Raw genomic sequence first — 20,652 nt, 5'->3', positions numbered from 1 at the left:
GACAATACAAGAAGTAAGAAATAGCACAATATATACAATATATACATACACATAACTCACTTACTAATAAATATCTGAATAAGAACGAAGAACATGTGTTAAAAGGGTGTTGCTATAGCAGGATGTGTTTGAGTGTGTGTTGAGAGCGCTGGTCTTATATGCAGGCAGCCCCAAATTGCCAACAGGCGCAGATCATGATTGGAATGAGGAAGCTGCGCCCAGAGGTGGGAACTCCAGCTCTGCGGAAAAACACACAGCCACTCACACGGACCATGACAGTAACATGTTTAATACCTAATTATCACATCAAAAATTGTATATACACTCCACACCAGTTGGTGGCGGTAGTGCCCCATGCATCAGATTTATATTTTTACTGAAATGAGACCAGGTAAAAGTTTCCGCAACATTTACTTAGTCAATATAAAGTCATGAGTTGTCACTGAACCAGTTCTATGCAATCAACTACAGTGTGTGCAATAGAATTCAATTTTCAATTCAGTTTTGCTTATATAGCCTCAAGGTGCTCTATATTGTAGGGTAAAGACCTATAATAATATTGAGAAAAACAATCAGATGAACCCCTATGAACAAGCACTTTGGCGACAGTGGGAAGGAAAAACTCAATTTTAACAGGAAGAAACCTCCAGCAGAACAACGCTCGGGGAGGGACAGCCAGAAGAGAGCCAGAGATGAATAATAACTAATGATTAAATGCAGAGGTGAGTGAAAAGGAAACAGTAACTGCATCATGGGAAGCCCCTAGCAGCCTAGGCCTATTACAGCTTAACTAACAGAGTATTCAGGGTTACCTGATCCAGTCCCAACTGTGTGCTTTGTCACAGTTTATTTTTTTTCCATACAGAGGCGTCTAAAAGCCGAAGGCTCTGCCTATCTTTGTACATGGAAGAGGAAAGAAGTTGCACAGAGGTGTGTAAGACTGCAGCTCTGCTTCATGGTCCCAACTCTGGATAGTTACATATTGGGTGGAAATGAAAGCACTCCATTCAAAGTGGGATGGATGCTGCCTCACCTAACAACACCAGACTTTTCCCAGAAAGTTTCCCAGTTATCTGTAAAGCACATAGCTTTTTGCAGTGCAGTGATTATCAGTTTCCCTCATAAGAAGAATATTCCACGCTCTAATCAAACCCTAGTGCTAGGACCCCTTGTTGTAGGGTTGCCAACGTTAACGCGTTAATGCCGTCATCAAGATTAAAAATTTTAACGCAATCAAACCATCTGCAGCACAGAATGGACAAAACTTTGGACAAAGTGCCCGAAATGCATTGACAGAGACATTTCAGGGATTTTGAGTCATTCTGCGCTCCAAATGGATTAATTGCGTTGAAAATTTTAATAGCATTAATCGTGACAACGGCGTTTACATTGAAAGCCCTAGTTTGTTGGTTTGTTTTTATTTTGTTTTATTTTGCAAGCTGGTCGTTAGATGCCGCTCCAGCCGGCCCGCCCCTCTCCTCCTGTAAGCAGCAGGCGCACCTTGCAAACAGAAGGGCGAGCAACTTTCTTTTTTTTTTTTTTGCAGATGCCATGATGCTGCCCTGGGGAACCGCCCATGTTGCCCATATCAAAAACTGCTGCCTAGGGGTATGTTCTCACCAGGAAGTCCGCATAGATGTATGGTTAGATGTGGCTGGTAGACTAAAGCACTTTGACTGGTCACAAAGATGAAAAAAAGCTACATAAATCAGTCAGCCAGTGTAAGAGCTCATTGAGGCCTGCAAAGAGTCTCAGTTAGATACAAATTATTTTGCAAATTTTGATTTTTGCTTTTATTGGTTTTAGAAATTCAGATTACAAAATCATTCCTTAGTACAAACCATTACAAAAATAGTCTTAATTAGATAAAAGTAGTTGGGGTGAGTTTTTTTTGGTAAGGTTTAAGGAGAGAAGTGTCAGATTGGTACAAGCTGCTGCACCTTTGCTAATCAACTCTGCCTTGTTAAGCAGCAGCAGGGTGGTTCCTCACGGAGCACATGTGCATGCTAGCTAATATAGTTGACTCAGGAGTGAACAGCTTCCGCTGATATAATATCTGACTTTTCTGGAGTTTGACACTACTAAGGGGCGAAAACAGGCCTTATTCTGTTTTTTGCGTGAGCGAGGAAATTTCCCTGTAGATGTTCAGTAGTTTGTAGAATCCTTATTTGGTTGTATTGAGTGGAATGTAAAGGTGTTTTTTAGTATCTGCTCTAAAAACAACACTTTTAAGCTAACATGGAGTCAGCCTAAAGCGGATTGATCACTTTAGGCCTTCACTCCTCAGAGAGATAAATAAATAAATAAATAGTAAGACTGAGCACACAGCTGCAGTTTGTTTTTATCACACACAACCCCAAAACCAAACCTTTCACCCTGACATGATTATGGAAGGTAGGCGGGGTGGAAGTGCTTTGCCCTCGTGACTTTTTTTTTTTTTCTTTTTTTAATAAGTCTCATCTTTGCCTTCGGAGAGGAAAGCTCTTTCTGGCCTCTAGCCACAACAGGTTCGAAGGTCCTACATTGAGATTAAGCGGAGCTTCTTCCCAACAGTGACGTTTGTTGGACCCCCAGAAACTGTAAGATGCCTCTGTCCCGTTCGCTTTCCATGACATCCCTGACCGGGGTGCTGCCGGCCTGGGAGGAGGACGAGCTGCCTGTGGAGGACCTGCTGCTCTTCGAAGTCTCCTGGGAGGTCACCAACAAAGGTCAGTTTCATCAGAACTGTATTACTTCTATTTCCATTTTATACAGTAAAACACTGGATGTATCATTGTAGTATTTATTTCATTTGAATCAGTTAGCTCATATTAATGTGTTTGAGTCAATATATTTCAGTGTGCGTGTGTATATATTTGTTTTTTTAAATTACTCTTGTGGCTAGAAAAACAATATACAGAATGTATAAATATCTATGAATCAAAGGAATTAAAAAAAACTTGTGAAACCATAATGAACAGTAACAAATGTGTATCTTTAAAGTATCAGTATTTCAGTTTAAACATTACTTTAATTTGTATCTCTAATACATGCCATGTGACAATTTCCTGTTTAAAAAAACCCCCTCTGTCTGTTAATATTAGTAATATTTTATGAAAGAGTCACTCTTTGCCCCTTGAAGAGCAAATATTGCACTGAGTGTGCTCCCTCTGAAGAGTTAAACATTAAGCTGATGCTCATGTAGTGTCCTAAACACAAAAAAGATAAAATGACTGAATATTGAATATGTTTGCATGTGGACAGCAGGTGTCGTGTTACAGTACTAATTGTGGCTTTTGCCTCGAATCACTGAGAACATTTTATGCATAGTGAAGATTTCTGCTGCCTGTTTATTCACTCTTACTGGCAGTTTGGATTGAAGTTGGATATGGAAACTGCAACTTTTTTTTTAAAGATGTGACAATAGCACATTGTTTCATGTTGTGTTTAATTACCTTTAATTTCAAATTAATGAATCTAAAAATGTAAATATTAATTTGAACATTAAGGTTCAGAGGTTATCAGGCACTCTGCTGTTTTCTCTGGCTTTACTGTTTATATGATCCCTGCTCTCTGATGCAGCTCAGACGTCATTCTCCACTGAATGTTTTGGTGATAATATCAGTATTTGTCTTTATGCTGCCTAGTGAGACTGAAAAACATTACCACATGTGCTTTGACCCCTACATACCCCCCTATTTGCCTATTTTGCACCACTATGCCTTCTTACTTGAATATTGTATATTGTATATTGCATAGCTTTTTTTTGTTATACGTAAAATTGTATTGTATTTATTTAAATTTTTACTTTTTAATTATTTTATTTGCATTTTTCTAATCACTAGGGTTTGAGAGTAACGCAATTTCTATTCTGTGTATGTCCTGTACATGTGGCAGAATTGACAAATAAAGTTGACTTGACTTGACTTGACAAACCAGAAATTTTGTGTCTGCTACAAATGGCACCAGTGCAATATCAGCTCCTGGTCAAAATGGGTTTGTATAAAAGATCTGTTAAAGCAATTGATGGCCCCTGACTATTTTCAGTGATTTAGTGTTTGACTAAATGACTGAACAGCTGATGATAATGTATGTAGGTATGTTTTGTGTCTTTCTTTCCATTTTTGTGTATTTTTAAATGACAATCTGGATTATGTCTCTGCACATAATAAGAGGTTATTTAACAAAAGTAAACCAAAAGCAAAAACACTGTATAGAAAAACTAGGAACATCTTTCATACTTCCATAGGAATTAGGAGACTGAAAAGCAGCCAGTTGCTGCTACTAAATGCATTTGATTAACTGATCTGGAAATGTGAACAGCTATAGAAGTAGCAGTAGTTTAATTATCATTCAGGTGTCTGTTCACCTAATGCCAATGAAGATGGAAATCAAAATTATGAGGAAGCAATTTTTGTTGCCCATCAGTCTGTAACCGGTTATAAGGCTGCTTCTTGAGCAATTTGAAATCAGTCATTCTGCAGAGAGGGCATTAGCAAGTCAGAAAGCACTCAAAACAGTTTTCAGTCTTTCAGTTGACATTCCAGCAAATTCACCCCAATGATACTCAGAAACTTAACCCTCTGGGGTTTAATTGGCCATTTTTTCAATACTTTTGATTTTACCTTGTATATTTCACATTTTTAAAACTGTTTACCTTGCCTTGTTTAAAATAATTCTTGTCAGCACTCCTTGTTTGATTTGGGGGGTTTTTCTTTTCATTTTGACGTACTGTATTACCTCTAAAATCAACACACAAATAATATGAGGTTAGGAAAAGTTACACTTCTGTTTTTTCTTTTTTTTTAACTGCAAAAACTACAAACATGTTTGACAAATCATTTTCAGAACTTGAAAAGCAAAAGAAATTGTAAATGTAAAAGAAATTATGCACAAGTTTTGCAAACAAAGTTATATAGAAACTACTTTCCTAAAAATGTAGCAAGGCCTCAGGCGTTTTTATATAACCATTTAAAACTATTTACAGAATAATCAGGTGTTCTGCATCAAATAGTTAAAGTTCAAAATAAATAACTGGATTAAGAATTAACGTAAAAATGGCGTTGACTCCGACAGATCGCTTTTTACGTCACGTAGCTGCGCAATGAACGCAGTTTTTGTGGGTGGCAGAAAAAAGCGGCGTTCAAAGACCGGGAAAACTGCCCTTTTTTCCGCCACTCAGAAGGGGTGTTGAAGGCGCCCCCCACCCCACCCCCTTTTTTCTGACTAATTAAACGGCGATCTTTAACGCCATTTCTTAACCAGACGGGTTAGGAAAAGTGGCAAATTGTAGCACTATTGGCTTGCAACAGTTAAAAGTTTTTACCCTTTTCTTTCAAACACTGACAGTCTTTTTTTTTTTTTTTTTTTTTTCCCCCCCCCCTCCACAGATTACTGTAGTAATGTGTTAGGAGTCTGTGAACATACAGACTGGTTCCTATTGGACTTTTTACAAGAATTTTTAAAAGACAAGTCAAGTCAAAAGTTTGAAACCTTTTGCAGTGACTTCAGGTCTTTTCACTTGCCCTGTGTGTCACTATAGTTGGGGGAATCTACACAGTCATCCAGACCAAGGCTAAGATCACTGTGGATGAATGGGGAGACAACTACTACATGATGGGACCATACTTCGAGCACAACTTCAAGACTCAGGTGGAGAGCTGTGAGCCACCAAATCCTGCCATCAGGAAGGCCATGGATGCCCTCATCCACAACGGCTGCCAGGTGAGGGATGGGAGAGGAAAGATTATCTGTGTACCAGTTGACACACCAAAACCTACTGAGTTGACAGGCATACAATTTGCTTAACCATAAAGGGGACTAGTGGGTCTGGGGGTTCTCACCCATGAAATTAGTTATTCATCATTGTGAAATGATGAATATCACTGTCATACAGTTTGGGCTGCCCTGGATGTACGCTGTGTATGATGGGAATGATGTGATTGCTGGATGAGGATGGTCACTGAATGGTAGTTACGCAGGAGGCTCAGATGCCAAATGCGTGTTTGACCACTAGAGGGTGCACATATGCTGATGAGACAGTTGCAGATCAGACTGTCAGAATACATTTAAGGAAATAACAATTAGCATGACTTTAGTAAAAAGCTACACTAAAGCTGCAAGGCTCCTTGGAGATGTTTAAAATGATCCCTAAGTTATATTGTCTAACTTTAAGAGCAGATAGAAAATGTGTTTGTAAGAACACAACTTGGCTGTATATTGCTGTCATGCAAAAAACAACACAATATAGTGATCACTTTATACTTCAAATGCATGCATCCAAAATTTCTCTTAGCAAAGTGGATATAACCAGAATCTTCATACCACCTACGCCCTAAGTAGGGTTAGGGTTAGGCTAACCTCAGGCTAAAACTGTTGCCATGAAACTGAATGCATATCCTGGGATAGAAGCACAGAGGCACTTAAATCTGAAAGTGTCCCTAATAAAGCTGAACTTGTTTTTAATGCAGGTTCATTTTGGTCGCTGGCTGATTGAGGGCAGCCCCTACGTAATCCTGTTTGACATAGGCTCAGCAGCCTGGAACCTGGACCGCTGGAAAGGGGACCTTTGGGACACCTGCAACATTGGTCTGCCCTTCCATGACCGAGAAGCCAATGACTCGCTCATTTTGGGCTCCCTTATTGCATGGTTCTTCAAAGAGGTGCATTATAAGTGAACCTAATTGTCTTGTTGGCTCCTATGCTGAGTTTTGGATTTATAAAAATAAATAAATCTCAATATGCATCACTGAGATGGTTGGCATAAGTAAACATGGCAGCTTTCTTTTGTGTTTTTAGTTGACAGACCACCTTGGAGACAAACCTAATGTCATCAGTCACTTCCATGAATGGCAGGCAGGTCCTGGACTTATTCTCTCTCGCTCACGCAAAATTCCCATGGCGACAGTATTCACAACACATGCCACCCTGCTGGGAAGATACCTTTGTGCTGGGAGCACTGACTTTTACAACAACCTGGACAAGGTGAGAGAACAAGAGAACTGCCTTACAGCAAACAGACACATAGTAACACTGTTTGTAGTTGGCCTATAACTGTCATGGACACCAAGCCATTCCCTTCTTATGACTCTAGTTAATAATACAGGCAGGGAAATTTGTCAATGTTTTATTGTGAATCAGAGCTTGATCTTTACAGCTGATATGTTGCCTACAATGTGCATATTAGATTCATTATAAATAAATTTCAGATAGTTGAATTGGGTAGTACTTAAATCCTTTTGACCCTAATAGAAGGGGGAAAAACATCAGTGTTTGTAAACATAGGGGCACTACAGTAGGCATGTTATTTATATTATCAAATCACAATAGTAATCATTTTTATATTTCATATTGCACAGCCTTTACACTACAATATGAAATGCAAAAAGTGAGCGAAGAAGAGAAGCCCACAGCATGCTGAGGCCTATTGCAGTGTACCTATGAAAACAGAACAAAAAGCAAAGTTCTTAAGAGTCTGTCTCCTGGCACCCCACGTCCATCACAAAATACGCGTGCAACTCACACTCGCGCCTCTCTGCCTACAATGACCAGCCATAAGATTTATGCTCATATTTAAAGGTTTAGGTCTTTTAGGACTACTTAGAGCATCATTAGTAATGTTGAGCTACATTTGGAGATGTCAATGCAATGTTTGTAATTGGCCACACAAGCTAAAGGTCAATGTGGAGCTAAAGGTTACTCCTTGACCGAATGGATAATTGACAGATGATTCTTAGGACCATCACTTATTCTGTCGATGGAATCTTGTTAACTGAGAGTCAGAAAATGCAGCCAATGTGGTAAAACAAAGCAGGATCATTTCCAGACTTACAAACTGTAAATGAACTTTAAAAGAGATTTTTTTTTAAATTCATTTAATTGAATAAATGAAATGCAATATTTTATTATGCTCTTGTTTATGCTCAACTATGCCTGAAATTGATAATTATACATGCTGTTATAACCAAACCTTTTTGTGGTCCCACGAGGGTAGTCGAGATCTTGCCTTGTAGGATTAATGAGGATGCGGTGAACTAAACTGGTGCAGTCTCATCCTCATTTTCCCAGTATGTTTCATGACAAACGCTCATACTCGGGCACTCGTGTCCTCTCTTGCTCATTTAAACATGTATGCACGCTCGCATCCACACACAGCATAACTCTGTATTTGTTTGTGTACCTCCCTCTGTTTTGTCTTTTAGGTGTTGTATCGTTGGTGTACTTTGTTACAGAGGAAGCACGTCTGTTTGCATCTATCTCTCCCTCTTTTTTTTTTGTCCCTTCTATTCTTCCACTTCTCCTGTCTTTTGCCTAGTCTTCACCCTCTGTCCACTCCAGCATTATATCCACAAGCGATAATATGAATAATATTTTCTTTTTTAAAATAATTGCAACAAAAACATTCAGATGAGAAAAGTAGACCCTCTGTAGGCTCCTCTTGTTACAGCAAATATATTTGGTAAAAAAAGGCATTCAGAAAAATATTCTGCTGCTCTGGGCAGGTTTAAAAAAAAAAAAATGCTTGATAATTAAACAGGTTTTGTAAAGTAAAATGAATGTTTTTGTTTTTTCTGTTTTTAAAAATTGTGTGTGGCAGTTTAACATTGACAAGGAGGCTGGTGAGAGGCAGATCTACCACCGATACTGCTTAGAGAGAGCAGCAGTTCACTGTGCTCACGTCTTCACGACAGTCTCTCAGATCACTGCTGTGGAGGCCAACCACATGCTGCACAGGAAACCAGGTGGAAATTTTTCACTATACTATCTCCACAAGAACGTAGTTTTACGTTGTCTATTGGTTTTCTGACGATCCATGCAACACAGTCATGCAAGAAATGTTTTTACAAATCACACTACAGTCCTGTAGATAAATACATATCATGATTGACTCATTTGTAGTGATAACTAGCAACAGTAACTTGAAGTAATCAGTTTCTGTATGATGTTCACACAGTCACACAACTGTATTCCAGGGATTGATGGCAAAAATACCTTCAAGTTTGAAATAAAATGTTGAAGCTAAACACAAAGTAATTTTGATACCGCTGTCAACGGAAAATGAATAAAACCATCTTTTCCTTTGTTGGTACAGATGTGGTCACCCCAAATGGGCTGAATGTGAAGAAGTTCTCAGCCATGCATGAGTTTCAAAACCTGCACTCCACCAAGAAGGCCCAAATCCAGGAGTTTATCAGGGGACACTTCTATGGGTTTGTTGCTTTATTAAAAAGTAGTCCTGGCAGCTCTCGAAGTTTGTTGTACTTCATAAAATGAATCGAAAATTTCATTTTATTAATCTTTATTATCTCGGTAGTCACCTGGACTTCAACTTGGATAAAACCCTCATCTTCTTCATTGCTGGGCGCTATGAGTTCTCAAACAAAGGAGCAGATATTTTCCTTGAATCACTGTCCAGACTGAACTATCTGCTGCGGGTGAGGCCGTGTTTGTTTTGTGCCTTTTTGGTAGTGTTGTGTTGTACACATCTAATGGAAACCTATCGTCACCGTCTCTGCAGGTCCACCGAAACGATGTGACGGTCGTAGTTTTCTTCATCATGCCAGCGAAAACTAACAACTTCAATGTGGAGTCACTGAAGGGGCAGGCAGTACGTAAACAGCTTTGGTACGTCCTGCTTTGCTGATTATTTGTAGCAATTAAATAATTCTGTACAGTACATCCATTTTTTTTTTTCCATTATATACTCTAAATGTGATGAACAATACCCGGGGAGGGGGGGATCTGGAAATCTGTTGGGATTTTTCTCCCTCACTGATCACTTGGGGAGCTGCAGTTTTTGGCAAAATTGTAAATCCCACAGGTTGTAGTGCATCTGCCTCCCAATTTAGAAGAAGGCTATAAAGAACGGCACATGAATGAAATCTGAAATGGAGCCTGGGAATTGCAGGGCCTTCTAAGTTGTCTCTGCCATGTTGTTGTTGCCATGCAAAAGCAGAGGCTGTATGCCAACAGGTAATAAGGAAGAAAGTGCACTAATGAATGAGACAAAGGAGTGTTGTTAGGAGAATTTATTTTTAGGCGCTACTGATGCTCAAGTTCCCTGAACTTCTCGTGTAGCTGTTCGCCACCTGTTTGTGGTGATCACCTGCACAACATTTATTGCTTCAAGCTTGGGCTTATCGACCTTTCTGGGCAGCCACGACACATCAGACAAATCCAATCTTCACTTGTAAATAGCAGACAGTTTGAGACAGCCTGGTATTGATCTGATTTGAAACACAAACCTGATTTAACTGCAGCCTGAACAAAGTGTTTACCTCCATTAGGAAGCTGTACTGAAAGACTCGTCATTATCCAACATTGATTTAAAAAATGTGTACTTCCTCATGAGTGGTTGCCAAGGTGGGCATGGTTCAGCAAAAATGCAACTTAGGAACTTTGCTCCTTCCCTGCTTTAACTCTTAAACTCTAAATAATAATGATTTTCTGTTACTGTTGGTGCTTCAAACTAACAACTGCAGTGGTGATAGATTTCCTTTGCTTTTAACAGGGATACAGCTCATGCTGTTAAGGAGAAATTTGGTAAAAAGCTGTATGATGCTCTGTTAAAGTAAGTATTTCTACTTGCTGAGGTATTTGATGTTGATATCAAAGTGTTGTGTAAATTTGCAGATCGATGATGATGATGTATGTATGTCTTCTTTCATTAGAGGGCAGATCCCTGATCTCAACAACATTTTGGACCGAGATGACTTCACCATTATGAAGAGAGCCATCTACGCCACACAGGTGTGCGTGTGTGTGTGCGTGCGTGCGTGTGTGCGTGTGTGCGTGAAATAATCTTTAATTCTACTTCCCCTCTTTCAAGTAACTGACTACCATTAGTCCTTATTGATGATGACTTAGAAAGATTAATATCAGTAAATTGTACCAGTGTATTGTTTCCCAAGACAAACTGTGTTCAGCTGAAATCTTTACACCTAAGGTGACACTCTTGATAAGAAAATGTTAATATCTGTAAAATGATGTGGAAATTGGGATCTTTTCAACCAGACAGAAACGACCTTTTTACTACATAAAGGGCCATGTTTATGGTTGCGCCACTATTACATTTAGGCACATACAAATTTCAGGATAACTTATTTCAACAACATTAAAGATATAACTTTCATTTTGACTCAAATGTTAAAGCTATGCTGGAATATTTTATTTTGAATTTCATATAACATAATACAATTTTATTTTTTTAAATTGTCATCTTGCTCTGTTCATTTAATTTGTGGGTCCTTTTGTAGTCTGCTGTTAACAGTGTGGATAACATCGCAGGCTGTCGCAGTATTAGCAGAGAGTGCGGCACATGCAGTTATTCAATCTTCAATTGAAGTTCATACAGCACCAAATCACAACAGTTGCTGTAAGGTAGACCCTACAATAATACATGCAGAGTAAAACCCAACAATCATATGACCCCCTATGAGCACTTTGGCGACAGTGGGAAGGAAAAACTCCCTTTTAACAGGAAGAAACCTCCGGCAGAACCAGGCTCAGGGAGGGGCGGGGCCATCTGCTGCAACTGGTTGGGGCGAGAGAAGGAAGACATGTTATCACGATAACATATGTACACTCCCACAGTAGATAATACGGCCTCATTCTACTAGCTTACCAGCTCAATGTCCTTACTGCAGAGTGTCTTTTTGATAGTTAGATGGTGTAACTCTGGACACTTATCATTCAGAAACACAGCCAGACCCCCCCCTTGTCTTATTTCTGCTCTCCTTGGTCAGCCTGGATTAGATGCAGATAAACATGGACTGTCTTACTTTTTGGTGTTAGTGTGGTTAATTGGACGGATAAGATGCCCACTGATGCCAGGGCCACCAATTCGTCCACGTTACTGTGAAGAAATCTCACATTCCACATGATGAGATGATGGGTCCGTATCTTCTCCTCTGGTTTCGATGCCTGATACCAGATTCCTCCTAACATCTTAGGGCAGCTCTGGACTAGAACAGAGTCCAGCTCCTGCCAAGGATGGTTCCAGATCCTGACTATATCTAGTTGATATCTCTCAACCTCTCACAAGCTCAGGCTTCAATTCCACCAGAGATGTGATGTTTTATTTCCTAATAGCCAGCCCTGGTATCTGGAGACTGGACCACCGCCCTCCTGTAGAGCCTTTGCCTTTGAACATCGCCTGTCACACAATGTACCCAATGCCTATAGCGCCTTCTAACCCTAACCTGCAGGTGGTGGACCTACTGGAGGGAAGCCAGTGTAGCTTCTTTGGGCTGCATCTGACTGGACCCCATTGCCTAAGGGCCTGGTCACCAGGCACTTTTTAAAATCACTCAGGGGTCAATTGAATTCCTCACTTTTATGTTTATCTATCCTAATCGCATACTTTAACCTCTTGGCTTGCAGAGGCACAGCCTCCCTCCAGTAACCACTCACAACATGCTGGACGACTCAGCAGATCCCATCCTGTCCAACATCAGACGTGTTGGCCTCTTCAACTCCAGGAACGACCGTGTCAAGGTAAACAAAACATTATGTCAGCCATGTCAGGTGTGATAAGATCTCTCGATCTCTCTATTGATGGAGATAGATATTAATTTTTAAAATATATATCTAAAATGTGGAGAGATCTACTGTGACTACACAGTTGGTCTTTAATCTATTAACTTGTAGTTATTAAAAACAAACAAACTGGCTTAACTTTTATGTTTTAATTTGTGCTATGCTGCCAAATAAGGACATGGGCAACTCTTATCTGTGTGTCACCCTCTCAGGTTGTTTTCCACCCGGAGTTCTTGTCCTCGACTAGTCCTCTGCTGCCAATGGACTACGAGGATTTTGTCCGTGGTTGTAACCTTGGAGTGTTCCCTTCCTACTATGAACCATGGGGCTACACACCTGGTAGACTGACCATCCTCATGTTGTAGCCAGGCATACATGTTTCTACACAAATGCTTTATACTTCCCCTGTGCATATTGTTTAGGGCTTCTGTCTTCTGTTCTCCAGGTGAGTGTACTGTAATGGGCATTCCTAGTGTGACCACCAATTTGTCAGGTTTTGGTTGCTTCATGGAGGAGCACGTGTCGGACCCTGCTGCATATGGTGTGTGAGTGCATTCACACTCATGGGTGCACAAACACTGTGAATTATGTGTGTTCATCCTTATGGATTATGTTCTTTCCCCCCTCCTCCTCTCTGTCAGGTATCTATATAGTGGACCGACGCTTCCGTTCTGCTGAGGAGTCCTGCAACCAGCTAACTCAGTTCATGTTCAGTTTCTGCCAGCAGTCTCGGCGGCAGCGTATCATCCAGCGCAACCGAACTGAGAGGCTGTCTGACCTTCTGGACTGGAGATACCTGGGACGGGTCGGTTTCTGATTCTGAAGCCCTGAATAGTTACTTGGTTAAAGTCAGAACAGGACACAATCAGAGAAAACGGGAGTCTACTACTGAACTATATTCTGGTTCAGCCAATAAATAATCAATTTCATTACTGCTTTTGCCGTTTACCAGATACAGGTATACAACAGTGAACAGCAAGCTGCCAACTTTGGTTGTGCTAGGCTATTCCACTTACAGAAGTCAAATATAGGGCTACCATGCTGTGGCTCCTGTGAACTGTGGTACAATGTGCCATGTATTGATCTGCTATATAGTTCACCCTCTCCTTTAACAGGATAACGTGCTGACCTCCAAGATGATTGCAAAACAAGCATACAAGATTTCATAATTGGTCCATATGTAGAACAAAGCATGCACCAACTTTAAAACTACTTTCGTCGTTACTGAAGGATGTATTCTTATGGTCAAGATTAATTAGAGGTGGTAGTTCAGACGCCCACATTGCAAATCTTTCATTGAAATGTTTGTTCAGTTCTTAATGTATTTCTGGCTTGTTTGACAGTTCTACATACATGCACGTCACCTGGCCCTTAGTAGAGCTTTCCCAGACAAGTTCAAGATGGATCCCATGGCCCCTCTGAAGGTAAGGAATCCTTTACAAGGGATTTTGATCATAGTTGTGCACAAAACTTTATGTAGAGTAAGTGTTGAGGAGAAAGTAGAGCTTTGTGAAGTGATTTAAAGAGTTTACTGTTTGTGGGGATTATGTCTGATCCCCTTTTGTGCTCAGAGGACATCCTGGCCTTTCTCGTGTGTTTGGCTGGCCTCTTTTTGCCCAAAGAGGCAGGAAATGACGACAAAATGTTAAACAGAAAAACTTCATTTTTTTACATTTTTTTTATTCTTCCTTTCCCCTCAGTTCTCATGAGGCTAGGACCTTTGCTAGCTAGCTGTGATCCTGTGTTACATTTACAACCTAATTGAAAGCATGAGAAATGTACTGGCGTTACTAAATTCTGTGTGGTTCTTGTACCAAACAAGTTGATGCCATCGGATCCTAATGATCAGCGGCCCTCACATCACATGTGAGAAAGTCTGAGAGACTTGTTATGGTCCATGAAAACATCACTTGACCCTCTTCAGATTGTGGCAGGTAGATTGATTGCATTGTCGACTCTCATATTTGGTCTCTACATAAGCCTTGCTTCCATCTAGATGCTTGCTGAGGGTCATCTTGTTTTATTTATCAAGTTTAACACAATTCAGTCAGATTAAGAGAGACATACAGGAAATGTTAGTAAACATCTCAGGATCTCATGTATCACAGTCTAACTGACAAACTGCGGTATGTGAGATAGTTTGTCTAATGTTCAATACAGCAACTCCAAGGGGAACTTGCTGCGTCCATTCTTGTTGTCCTTGTACACATCCCACTTAAAATCAGACGTAAAAATCTGGCTCATGACATCGCCAGAAATACTGATTTTTGTAGTGATTGGATATGTTGGGAACAAGAGGAGTACACAGGACTGGTGGATCATTTTTTTGGAGCAGAGAAATCCTCTGCTTCTGAATGTGGGAAAAGACCAGAAAGGTGATGGATATCTAAACGAAGATGGTGGCTACACGTCCCGTGTCTATCGTAGGACAAGATGCCGCTGTGGTGCAGGAGTTGACATCCAGATACTTCTACATTAAAAGGCTGAATTGGAAGACCAACACAGAGGCTGTATACAAGAAGGGGGTGAGCATCCTCTATTTCCTAAGGGAGCTGAGATACTTCTGGAGAATTTCTGTCAGTTTCTTGTGGAGAGCGGAGTGGAGCTGGTGATGCCAACAGACTGAATAAACAGATTAGGAAGGTTAGTTCTGTGACTGGATGCAAACTGGGAGTCTGAAATACTACAACTATATACATTTTGTTGTTGTTTGTTTTCTTTTCTTGATGAAGTCAACTGCTGTAACAAGAATTTCCTAAGTATTTAAGAGTGCTTTTTAAATCCAATGTTTCTAAGCGATTATCAGATAAAAATGAGCATTTCATGGTTCTAGGCCAGCCTGCCAGCTTCCTTTTTACTTTATTAGGCTCCTCTGCTCACCTGGTAAGAGTTCACACACTAATCATAATTAACGATCTACTTCAACTTTAGATTAGTGTAGCAAAATTCACAGATCTGTTTAGGAATCACTGACTTACAGTGACTGGGCTCATTTGTCTCCACAGACGGAGGGTTTCCGGTATCCCCGGCCCTACTCGGTTCCACCCTCTCCTTCTGCCTCTATCCATTCCACGCCCCACCACAGTGATGTTGAGGATGACGATGATGAACCCTATGATGAAGATGAGGAGGCCGAGAGGGACCGGATGAATATCAAATCTCCATTTGTGCTCAATGCTGTGCCAGAGGGGAAGAAGCAGCAACAAGGAGAGTCAAGAAACTGAAATGCTCCAGAGTAGCTATGGCCTTTACAGTTGGATGGACTTGACAGACAAATGTGTGCGGTGGGGGGGGCGGGGTCACTGCCTGGTTAGCCCCACAGTCTACACCACAGTAATGACGACCCCCCCCCCCCCCCCCCCCCACATCATCACCTTTTGTTAACAATTGTTACACTTATTCTGCTGCCAGGCAATAAAGTCCACCCTGCATAACAAACTTTTTATAAAGTTTGTAGAAAGGTTAAATCTAAGTTTATCATCTGTCTTCAAATGCTAGCTCGCCAAAATAACTTTAGTCAAGCAGAGTCTGAAAAATGCTAACTGAACATTACAGTTATTTAAAATAAACTTGAGTAGAACAAAGTGTCTGTCACAGGCTTTCCATTCGTTTGTTTGTTTGCATGAAGCGATAGAGGGTTGCGCTTTAGGAGCAATTTAGAATGAGCAATGAATTTGACACTGTAGCCTTTTAATTTTAGAAGACTATTTTTCAGATTAGAGAAAGCAAAACCAAAAACGATGAGATGAGACGAGGGACTGTCAAAGTAAAACAGGAAGTATAACACAGACGTGGACTTTACACTGAACAAAGGGACCACTGAGCTAATCTGAAGGCCGAAAAGTTGAGGTTGGAAGGTCTGCAGCATTTGACTTTGCAAAAATTTGGTTACATCTGTAAACTATGCGTCTCAGTATCCACTGACTTTTTGTGATTGGACTTGTTGCACAAGTGACATTTGGAATCACTAGGATGATGCAACTACCACTTCACATAAGAAAGTGATGGGCAAAATCTAACGACTACTTATTGCCTTTTTTTTTTTTTTTTCTAAAGTACACAATTTTTACAGTGCACTTTGGTGTTACCACACACCTCTACACAGTAGTTTAAATATGGCAATATAAGGGAACAAGCTACATGACGTGATTTGATTCAAAAGACGCTTTGCTTCACTCTGGACTGAAATGGTTTGTATATGTTTTGAGTTTTCCAAGGTAATCTTGTGGTCTAATATTGCAAAAATTCTGATGTACTCTATTTTATTATTTATCATCACGTTTACACTTATCTTTCCTTGAATTTCCAAGTAACCTAATTTCAGTTCTGTTTAAATTCTTGATTCATATTTTTGAAATCTGGAGCTTCTTGATTTTGTTTTACAGGGATTGATTATATACCTGAAAAATAACACTGCCCATAAAAGTAGAAAATTTGCCCCAAACAGTTTCAATTAAACTCTTTTTATTAAAACATCACATTTCATATTTAGAGAATTTATATTTACAGCTTCCTTTTCCCCCACACAGAACAAATCAGAGGTTGTCTGGCAATGATACAAACATTAGAAATATTCCCTCTTCCACACTGGTAGCTCCTGGATATACACCTCATCTGCGTTTTCATCAGCTAGAAGAGAGGAACGGTAAAAGAAAGTATGGAATTGAAATTGAGCAAAAAGAAGAACAAAACACACATTTTGAACTAAATGCCACAAGATTTGAGATTTTTTTTTTTTTTTTTTTTTTTTTTTTTTTCTATATTATTGCCTTTTCACTACAATCTGAAGTTTATTCGAACTGGAACAAATTTAAAAAAAAAAAATTCAATCTCTTTTCTTTATTAGGGCATAAAGGCAAATTTGTGTTGCAAAAAACCTTCATAAAACTGCAATGACACAGCCATGCTGACAACTACCATAGTACCATAGTTCCCACAACTTGAACTCTAACACCTAAATCATCTGTTTTCTCACAGAGATATTAAAGGACAGTTAATCATTTTTTTTTTTTTTGTATATTTGGTCGGAGTTGCACTATGACAGTGTACAGTATATGAGTTACCCAGTCAGCTCTAGAAATATCTACCTTCTCTCAAAAACAGCTGAAGTGGCCATCATGGCATCTTGTGATGCTCAAAGCATGAAAAACATACATTTGAAAAACGTGTATATAGAACCCATAGGTCCAGATTCTGCTCTCACCTCCCTCTCTAGCTTGCTGTAGGAAATTAAGCAGAACAGTAGCAGCCTGGTCCACAGTCAGCTTCTCTGTGTTGTGACTACGAGTCTCTGACAATCAAGAAAACACAACACACAGTCCTGAAGGTGATTGCAGGTCAAGGTCTGCCATGAAAACCACTTACTGTGTATAAACATGGAAAGTTTTTTTTTTTTTTTTTTGTCATTCTTTTAAATAATGAAAGTTAACTCTGTGAGGTCTAAGTCACCATCAGTGTTTACCATAAGCCCTGTGCAATCAAAATGTTTCCCCCCCCCCCACACATATCCAAAACCATTTTCATTTTTTTCAAGAGGCTATTTTGCTTTCAAATTAGAGTTATGGTTATCACCAATGATGACTAAAGGTTCTTTACTTTTTTTTAAAAAAATTATTCATTTGTTATTACTTATTATACAAAGGGCAGCACGGTGGTTAGCACTGTTGCCGCACAGCAAGAAGGTCCTGAGTTCAATTCCAACATCAGGCCGGGGTCTTTCTGTGTGGAGTTTGCATGTTCTCCCCGTGTTTGCGTGGGTTCTCTCCGGGTACTCCGGCTTCCTCCCACCGTCCAAAGACATGCAGCTTGTGGGGATAAGTTAATTGGATAATCCAAATTGTCACTAGGTGTGAATGTGCGAATGAATGTGAGTGTGAATGGTTGTCTGTCCCTGTGTGTTAGCCCTGCGACAGACTGGCGACCTGTCCAGGGTGTACCTTGCCTCTCGCCCTATGACAGCTGGGATAGGCTCCAGCGCCCCCCGCGACCCTGAAAAGGACAAGCGGAAGCGAATGGATGGATGGATGGATGGATTTGTTATTACATTTTACAGGATACTTTATTGTACCTAGGTGAAGAGTGTCGTAGACATCTCCTTCTTTTCGGTCCTCTGAGATGAACCTTCTTCCCTCTGAAAAAATGTTTTTAAAAACAACTTTATGGTTTATTTACATAACTAACTAAATAAATAGATAAATGGTGACAGTAAATGTTTATCGTCACCCTGTTCCTATTATGTCAGTAGCTAGATACATACGGGTGCCCTTGAGGTACAGCATAGCCTGCGGGGTCCAGTTTCTTCGCTGGAATGAGCCCTTTATAGAAGAAATAGTATTTGAAGCTCAAAGCTGGAGATATTTTTATGACTTTAGAATACTGTCAGAATATGAATAATTGTTTTGGTAATCTTGTAACAAAGCAGTTCAACAGGGGAAAAAAATTAAATCAAACCAGCCGTACCTTTGGCGTGCTCCGTGACTGGGAGATAAATGTTGCCAGTAATAAAAGTGTGAGTACATACGCTATTGTGACAGTCTTCAAACCCTGTCAGCAAAAAAGAAATGATCAAATCATGTCATCAGCATCCTTCATCTTCCTCACAGACCGACTCACTCAGATATGTGCCTTTATATTCACTTGAAGAAATCTTTTAATAATTAACTCAGTAACTGTGAAGCCTCAGTGAAAAACGTGTATATGCAATATATCTGTGAATACAAAGAAAAAAGTGAACTTTTAGTGAGGACATCTCCAAAATTACTTTGATATTGCTGATTGATTCATCTTTTAGAAAGTGAGATATTAAAATGTTTAGTTAAGATAACATTTTCCTAAATGACATTTTCAAGAAAGAATGCATTTCACTTTTTTGAGGATGCAAAAAGCCCAGATATTTAAAAAAAAATTTCCAATGAAACCTGTTTTAAAAGAAAAATAAATAAATAAATTCCTTCCACCAAAATACTGCAAATGTTTCATGCCTTCCACCTACCTTCATGGTATCACAGGTCCTGTAAGCCTGGCGCCTGCAGAGACGATGAGAGAGTAGAAGGTTCAGGGTAGCTGCTGGTGGTGTTTCCTCTGCCTCTACTTATATCCTCTGTGAACCTTCTATGCTCTGTCAAGATGCTGCCAGCAATAGGTCATGCAAGTTTGATGGAAAGGGGGCGGTTAGGAGAGTGAATGAATTGTGCCACTAATCGATCCAGTTCCTTTCACAGACAGCTGAAGTCTGTTGTAAAATACCTGTGAATTGAATCAAGCTTCTCTAAACACTTCCTGCTCCCCAGGGTGGTTTTTCAAAATTAGTCGGAGCTGCAGGCCATTAATATGAAATGTGGAGCACCCTGGATGTTCATAACAACAGCAATATTCTCCTCTGTGGTAATTTTTAATGTTTGCACCTTGCTTACTGGAGCGGTATACGGAGAGATGTGAGTTCATTTAATGAATCAAAAGGCAACATATCCACTAATGAAAGGAACAGTCCACAGCCTACAGGAGTGAATGAGTGATGTTCACTGTCAGTAATAGAAGAATATCACTAACTGCCCTATTTCCCACATTGTAGCTGGTTACTCAAAGATGCCACCAAGCATTTGTGTGCATTTTTTAATACGGTTACACTCATGGGGTGGCTGTAGCTCAGCAGGTCATCTGCTGATCAGAAGGATGGTGGTTAAATCCATAAGAATGGTTGGGCCGAGAACTGCAGGAGGTGAGATTTAGCTGTGGCGGTGATGTGAACGAGGAGGGACTCAAGGAGTTGGGTCACTGCTGCTGCTGCTGCAACGTGGGAAGGCTTGTCCACTGCTACTGTGATGTGGAAAGGATTTCCTGCTGCTACTGCTGCGAGGTGGAGGAATTGGGAATGTGGAGGTGATGAACAGGGCTTGGAGCGTCTCCTTAGCCTGGGTCAGAGAATGGGCAAACTCCAAAGCCACAGAGAGTTGGTGCAGGTGATGATTTTCCCAGAAAATGAGCCCTGGATGACTCATCTTTCAGTGGGATATCAGCAGAGTTAAGGATGATACTGCAAAAACTCAATACTAACACACCTCAATCTGTTAGGATCAACACCATCACATGTTTATCCATCCTTTATCTACAACACTGGCTCCCCTCAGGGCTGAGTCC

At 40.2% G+C, this 20,652-nt stretch overlaps 2 protein-coding genes across 3 annotated transcripts; one reads left to right on the top strand and one right to left on the bottom strand.

Annotated features, from left to right (window-relative positions):
- Positions 1-2,461: 2,461 nt before the first annotated feature.
- gys2 (glycogen synthase 2) lies at positions 2,462-16,545 on the top strand. Of its 2 annotated transcripts, none has more exons than XM_085372092.1 (16): positions 2,462-2,708; positions 5,522-5,703; positions 6,450-6,641; positions 6,778-6,963; positions 8,576-8,720; positions 9,071-9,188; positions 9,293-9,413; positions 9,497-9,603; positions 10,490-10,549; positions 10,650-10,728; positions 12,361-12,474; positions 12,729-12,855; positions 12,962-13,057; positions 13,158-13,321; positions 13,860-13,940; positions 15,522-16,545. In XM_085372092.1, the coding sequence occupies exons 1-16, from the start codon at positions 2,585-2,587 to the stop codon at positions 15,738-15,740; spliced, it is 2,115 nt and encodes a 704-aa protein (XP_085228218.1). In that variant the 5' UTR covers positions 2,462-2,584; the 3' UTR covers positions 15,741-16,545. The 2 variants fall into 2 exon arrangements, with proteins under 2 accessions (XP_085228218.1, XP_085228219.1); XM_085372093.1 differs by lacking the exon at positions 15,522-16,545 and adding an exon at positions 14,944-15,035.
- Positions 16,546-17,080: 535 nt separating this feature from the next.
- Positions 17,081-19,513, bottom strand: spx (spexin hormone). Its single transcript, XM_085373538.1, has 6 exons — positions 19,508-19,513; positions 18,976-19,059; positions 18,773-18,830; positions 18,584-18,646; positions 17,720-17,806; positions 17,081-17,145 (listed from the first exon to the last, which is right to left on the bottom strand). Exons 1-6 carry the CDS (start codon positions 19,511-19,513, stop codon positions 17,081-17,083), a joined length of 363 nt encoding a protein of 120 aa, XP_085229664.1.
- Positions 19,514-20,652: the final 1,139 nt, after the last annotated feature.

The sequence above is a fragment of the Diplotaxodon limnothrissa genome, linkage group LG15, assembly GCF_057381915.1.
Source record: "Diplotaxodon limnothrissa isolate DT_005_m linkage group LG15, D_limnothrissa_male_GT1.1, whole genome shotgun sequence".
Lineage (NCBI taxonomy): Eukaryota > Metazoa > Chordata > Actinopteri > Cichliformes > Cichlidae > Diplotaxodon > Diplotaxodon limnothrissa.
This window is presented reverse-complemented; position numbering and strand designations above follow the sequence as displayed.